Source organism: Nicotiana attenuata, unplaced genomic scaffold (genome assembly GCF_001879085.1).
Source record: "Nicotiana attenuata strain UT unplaced genomic scaffold, NIATTr2, whole genome shotgun sequence".
NCBI lineage: Eukaryota > Viridiplantae > Streptophyta > Magnoliopsida > Solanales > Solanaceae > Nicotiana > Nicotiana attenuata.
In genome coordinates, this window is record NW_017684979.1 from 1 (window position 1) to 6,733 (window position 6,733).

Below are 6,733 nucleotides of genomic sequence, written 5' to 3' on the forward strand. Positions count from 1 at the left end.
CAGAAATCCAGACTCTACGCATGCATTGGTCACTAGGAAAACCTATTTATAGGATTAAAAAACTAACAATATTCAGATACCATGCCTATAGGATTTCTGCGCTCTTGCTACGCCTGTAAAAAGTGTTTAAATTAACGATGCTAGAAAGCATGCCTATAGGAACTATCAATCAAATCTGAATCACTCGTTTTAAGATTAGCACTAATTACAGAACTCGCACCATTCTGTTAAAACTGGCAACTTTTAGTAATCAGTTCACTTCCTTATTCCTGAAACCAGTAGATACCATCACTTAGGGAAACAAGTAAGTAGTTAATTAATTGCACCAGTCTTCGATAAGTTGCAGCCAGGCGAGCCTAATGCGAACTTCTTGTCTAAAAATGTGTAATGAACCAACCTGCCTAACGTTAAGCATAATTTGGACCTAATCAGTATGTGTAAGACGTGCTAAACTACATGATTTCTGTGATTAAAGGAGGTTTGTCTGAGCCTTAATTGCTTTTGTGCTCCCATAATTGTCTTATGTGTTTTGCCTGACGCCTTAGTATTTTAACCTTTTGAACCTCTGAAAAGCCAAGCTCCCTCCCTTTAGGATTAGTGGTCCTAAAGCCTCCAGGACTGATAGGTGGGACGGGTAATAGCACGCTGTAGGTAACGACACCATTTCGCGCTTAATACCTTATCGGGGTGGGAAGGGTAGACATGGAGATGATGATCACACGATAACACTACGCGTACGATTGGTTACCGGTGTTGTGTGGATGATCCATGTGGTTTATAAACCTAGGACCCTTTGCCCTATGTTACTTTGTTTAATATCAACAGATTCTGTCTTTTCAATCACCCAAAACTCCCCTTTATTTTTTTACTGCATTATCCCTTTTCCTTCTTTGTTTATAAGTTCCAACATGCTTGTTAGCAATACTTATGTGTAAATTTATTTGCATACTTGTTTACATTAAAGTCACAACATAGCATGGCCGGGAACCACACTAGTGGATCTTGAGGGGTGCCTAACACCTTCTCCCTCGAGATAATTTCTAGCCCTTACCCGAACTCTAGTTTTCCCACTCAAAAACCCTTAGTGTCCTAATGCACTTAATCATTAGGTGACGACTCTTCAAATCCAAAAACCCAATTCCCAAACGGGAATAGAGTTGTCTTCCCGAATGTCGTAAACCCGATTTCGCGAGAAAAAGGGGGCGTCGACATCAGTCACTTCAGCTGCTGATGTCACGAGATTGGCGCCAGGATCGAGGCGTTGAAGATTAATCCATTTTTTATCGACCTATTTCGAGCTCGATCGAGTTCTAGCTCGGCTATTGAGCCCACGGGCTACCCAATTGTGAGAAAATTCTCACTCGGGGACTGTTTACAAAGCCTAAGGGCTAACTTTAATTCAAGTTCGAAACCTTACTTTCACTCAGCTCGAACTCAAAGCATCGGTGTCTCGAGCTCGCATCAAATCAACTTGAGCCTGGCTCGAGGGTTAACAAAAACCTTAAGGGGTATTGTATTGATCGATTAAAACCTTAGGGTATATTGTGTTTTGAGTCCAGTGTTCGGGCCAGTCACCAAAGTTATGCCATTGAATTTTTTCGCAGATAAAGATGGAATGAAAATTCAACACGAGCCAAAAAGTAAGACAAAGAGATCCTTTTATATTCACAAGAGATGGTTACACAATATAACTACGATGTCTATTAAGGGGTATTCTCGAAAGAACAAAGAAACAAGAAACAAAGGCTAACAACCTAATCTACTCTTAAGGTCGTGTCCTCGAGAGCACCATCTTCGGGAACCTCCTCCCTGGGGACACCACTTCTGATCTTTGAAAAATGTCTGTACGCCCGAAGAGACTTAGGGAAGAAAACCCTCGAAGAATGTAACTATATTACCAGCAACAGGGATTGAGCATTCCGTTGAAATTTTGGGACATAGTCCGCTAAAAAAGGAGCAGCAAAAGAAGAGACCAGAAGATGTAGATTCACCTTCTATCACAAGAAAAATCAAAAGGGTTATAAGATGCACAAGCAACGACCCAAGAATTTTTTATCCTTGGGACACATTTTTGGGGTAGGATGCAAAAGTTAGTAGACGACAGTGCCACCTCATTCTATGGAGAGCAAAAGGAATGAAGTGCTACACCAGGTTGAAGTTAAGAGAGATGAGCAACAATGAAAAGTTCGCGTATTTTCTGATGCGAGAAGGATCCAACGTCCTTCTCGCGTTGTTTTAAATCGAAGCTTTGAAAAAGAGAACCTTGGCATAACTGGTAAAATTGCTTTCATGTGACCTTGTGTTCACAGGTTTGAACCATGGAAATAAACGGTTGAAGAAGGAAGCAAGAAAGGGAGAAGATCAAAAGTAGATAAAGATGTGAAAGGTGCAGTTCTTTGTTTAGCAGAATAGCCTCCTATTTATAGAAAGGCGGTGACGGATCAGCGGCGCTAGTGGCCAACCAACGCTGACACGCATTTGATGTTTTGGGGAAGAGCGCCGATGTGACATTTTCGGTCGTTTCAAGCGCCTACGTCACAAAAATGACATCAACATGAGAAGCTCGGGGAGGTCGAGATGCAAATCGTTTCTTATCATCTTATTCTATGAAACACGGGGACTATCTGTATACAGTCAAAATCATATACCCCTGATGTAGAAGCTCGAGGTTCCGCCCCAGGCTCAAGTCCGAAGAAGGTCAAGGTCGAAACAGATGAACCAGACTCAAGCTTGAAGATAGAGTGTAGTGCCCGGAAGCAGGAGTTCGAGGAACGCCGACGTCAGGTGTGCTCAACCCTGAAATAGCACCGTTATGGATCTGTACTAGAACGAGCTAGATTTCGTCCACATCCCCAAAGTCATAGCGCAAATCACGGAATATGATTGTACAATTCCGTACTAGACGGTTAGAAAGTTGTACCAAGAATATTCCCTACTGTAAATAGAAATATTTCTTATTTAGGGTTCCCCCACTATATAAGGGGGGCCTCAATCATTTGTAAGATCATCTTTTTATTGAGCAAAGAATATACTCTCTACTTTTGCCTGTTGTTCATCAGAACTGTTCCTTAGCTTAAATTGTTCTTATTTTGACTCTCTTACTTAATCGTTCTTACTACCTTAAGCCACCTCGAGGTCACCTTCTCGAGGCCACTACTGTTGGCTAATATTGGTTTGATTCACTTCTATCTTTCGTTTCTATTTCATATTACTTGATTATTAATTGGTATTGAACTAAATCACGTATCTTTGAAATCACAAAACCAAGTTTAATTGTTACTCGTATTTTCGAGGTAAACACAGTGCAAATTAACTTCAGATATTTGAGTTTGAAGCCGCTTGTAGCAGTGCAAACTTCAGACCCATGTATATGAAGTTCTCTTGCAGCAGCACAAACTTTGAACACATGAGTTCAAAGTTCACACCCATATTATAAATATTTTTTTGTCCAAATATTAATAAGCTACTCTAAACTTATCACACTTTAAATAATTTTATGAAAATGGCTACGACTTAAATCGTGGCCTGAAATTCGGCTATTTGTGCACTTCGCCCATTTTCTGGCAGTTGTTTTATATTGGCCCCAACTTGGGAGAAATTCAAAAATAGCTAGATTTACCATTGGTCGTTGAAAAATAGCCAATTTTCAAAAGTCATCGAAATTTAGCCACTTTAAATCTGAGCGAAAACACTGTTCAAAATCCGGAAAAATACGCCCGCAAATTTTATGGGAGTTCCAGCATAAGTATGCTTGAACTCCCATAAATTTTACTGGAGTTCCAGGATAACTATGCTGGAACTCCCGCAAATTTTACGGGAGTTCCAGCAAGTATAATTGTCCAGTATAATATACTGGAGTTTGGAGCACTGGTGCTCCAGTCTCCCGCAAATTTTACAGGAGTTAGCAAAGTATACCGGTCCAGCATAATATGCTGGAGTTCGTGCACAAATGCACCAGAACTCCCGTATATTATACTGGACCGGTCCCTGTTGCAGCAAAATAGTGGCTATTTTTCATTGACTTGATAAATGCTGGCTATTTTTCATTGACCAGTGTGAAAACTGGCTATACCATGATATTTTAACCCCCAACTTCGTTAGTCTAACATATATTTAGATTGGGCTTAGGATGCTTCGAAAACCAGCACAAAGGGTTAACAAAGGGTGATTCTTCAAAGACAAAACTGCTGAAGTGCACAGTTAACAACTAATTAGAGTTGTCTTTACTTTTTAGCCACTGTTTAAAATGTATTTACTCTTTAGCTAGTGCTTAATAAATTTTTATCTGCCGGACGAAAATATCCCTGTGCTAGACATGGGTGCTGAGTAAATATTAAGGACATGGTATCCTTAACTTCATAAATGTTGTGTAAATATTAAGGACAACGTGCCATGTATTTGCACCTTCCGTTGTTAAACTTTAGGACATCGTGTCCTTCATTTCATATGTGCAGTGTAAACGTTAAGGACATGGCGTCCTTAACTTTATGTGTGCAGTGTAAATGTTAAGGACATAATGTCCTTAACTTGTATTTGCACCTTCTGTTGTTAAACTTTAGGACCTCATGTCATTAACTTTATATGTGCAGTGTAAATATTAAGGACATGGTGTCCTTAACTTCATGTGTATTGTGTAAATGTTAAGTACATAGTGTCCTTAACTTTATGCACGTTGTGTAAATATTAAGGACATGGTGTCCTTAACTTCATGAATGCTGTGTAAATATTAAGGACAAAAGTGTCCTGCATTTGCACCTTCTGTTGTTAAACTTTAGGACATCATGTCGTTAACTTCATATGTGTAGTGCAAATGTTAATTAGGACGTGGCGTCCTTAACTTCATGAGTGCAGTGTAAATGTTAAGGACACCATGTCCTTAATATTTACACAGCACTCATGAAGAAAGGGTAGAAACATCTTTTCGCATTAATTTTAAGGCGAAATACATAAACGGCCCCTCTAAGTTGTCCACAACGATCGGAGAAACACCTCAACTAAACCCTTTACCATTTAGACACTTCAAGTGTCCATTAACCAGATGAAATAAATACTCAAGTGCAACAGATCATATACGTGAATTACACTCGCTAATGACGTGTCAAATGAGCCAATTAATGAACGACACGTGTAATTTGTAAATAGAAATTTGACACATACAATAAACAAAAAATAAAAATGCATTTAAGAAATAAAAAACTCCGGCAGCTTCTCCGAAGAGTTCTCCACCACCTGTAGCATCGTCACCTCCGGTGGCGACTCCTCTATCTGCAGTAACACCTATCTCTTCTCCTGCTCATGCTCCTACTACCGCTTCTTCTCCATCTGAATCTCCATTGGCATCTCCTCCAGCTCCACCAACCGTCGATACTCCGGCTTCATCTCCTTCCGGTGGTGCTCCTCCACCATCCATCAGTGCCTCTCCCAGCGGTTCTCCTACCTCATCTCCCAACTCTGCTTCCTTGACCAGAGTTGCCGTCGCCGGATCAGCTGTTGTAGCTATTTTTTTGCTGCTACTTTGATGCTTTAATTCTCTAATATGTGAAATTATTTTGTTATATATTGCCGGAGCCGACGACATTTATGGGCGGCAGTAGTCATGGCCGATGTTGAGTCTTTCTTACTGCTACTATTTGTTGTTGATTATTACTGGATTCTTTGTTTATTTATGGAGAGATGAATTGAACAAAATGACATGGGAGAAAAGGAAGACGACATAGGAAAGTGCACATCCAAGAAGGGGCAAACAATAAGAACATTAACCCTTCTCTAGTTTGCCCATCATCACAAAACTTTATTCAGTCAATAATTAATCTGTCGCAGTTAAAATCGGAAAGTTTCTGGTGATTTTCGGTGGCTTGGTTGGAGTTTTTGTGGCTGGTTTTAATGGTGGTTTCACGGTGAGGTTGACATGGGTTAGTCAAGCCAAGAAGAGAGGCTAAGATACACCCAATTCTTAGGTTTTTTCAAAAAAAAAAAAAAATTAGGTTGAAAAAATGATTCACGCGCTTAAAATTCTGTTAGCAAACACACGCAAACCACATCAGAAATATATGTTTATTTGATCTGGTTAATGGACACTTGAAGTGTCTAAATGGTAAAGGGTTTAGTTGAGGTGTTTGTCTGGTCGTTGTGGACAACTTAGAGGGGCCGTTTATGTATTTCGCCTAATTTTAATAGAGTTGTTAAAAATAGTGGATAAAAATTAAATACCATGTTAAAAAGTGGCTATCCCACACCATTTCTACTCGATTTGGCCCTTTAGAGCAAAAGTACCACCAATATTAGTTAATTCACAAATACTATTAACATTAATTAATTATTTACAAATTTATACTAATGTTAGCCCAATTAAATATTTATATGCGTGTCCCTCTCTTTAGTCTATCTAGTAAAAAAAAAAAAAAGCAAATGTAAACCATATGCAATATGCATATAAATAAAGATTGATCATTTCGTTGCTCAATCCAATATATAGTTTTTGTGACATGACATTCTACATCAATGACCAGTCAAATTATAAATACAAAATGGAGTTTTCCAAATCCAAAAACTTGCAACTAATCTAGAACTAAACTGAATAATAAATCGTAGATACCATAGTTACAAGAAAGTAAAAATGAAAAAACAAAAAGCAAAAAGATTTATCATATGTTTCCTGACAGAAGATAAAGAATAGTATTCTCATTGTTCAATTTCTGAAACTGAAATTTGTTTTGAGCGTGTATTGTTGAAA

At 38.9% G+C, this 6,733-nt stretch overlaps 1 protein-coding gene across 1 annotated transcript; it reads left to right on the forward strand.

Moving 5' to 3' along the window:
* Window positions 1-2,634: 2,634 nt before the first annotated feature.
* LOC109222131 (classical arabinogalactan protein 5-like) lies at window positions 2,635-5,519 on the forward strand (the record flags this gene model as incomplete). Its single annotated transcript, XM_019386532.1, has 2 exons — window positions 2,635-2,784; window positions 5,193-5,519. Coding segments are annotated over 2 exons (477 nt in total), but the record flags the coding sequence as incomplete, so codon positions are not given.
* Between the last annotated feature and the right edge of the window lie 1,214 nt (window positions 5,520-6,733).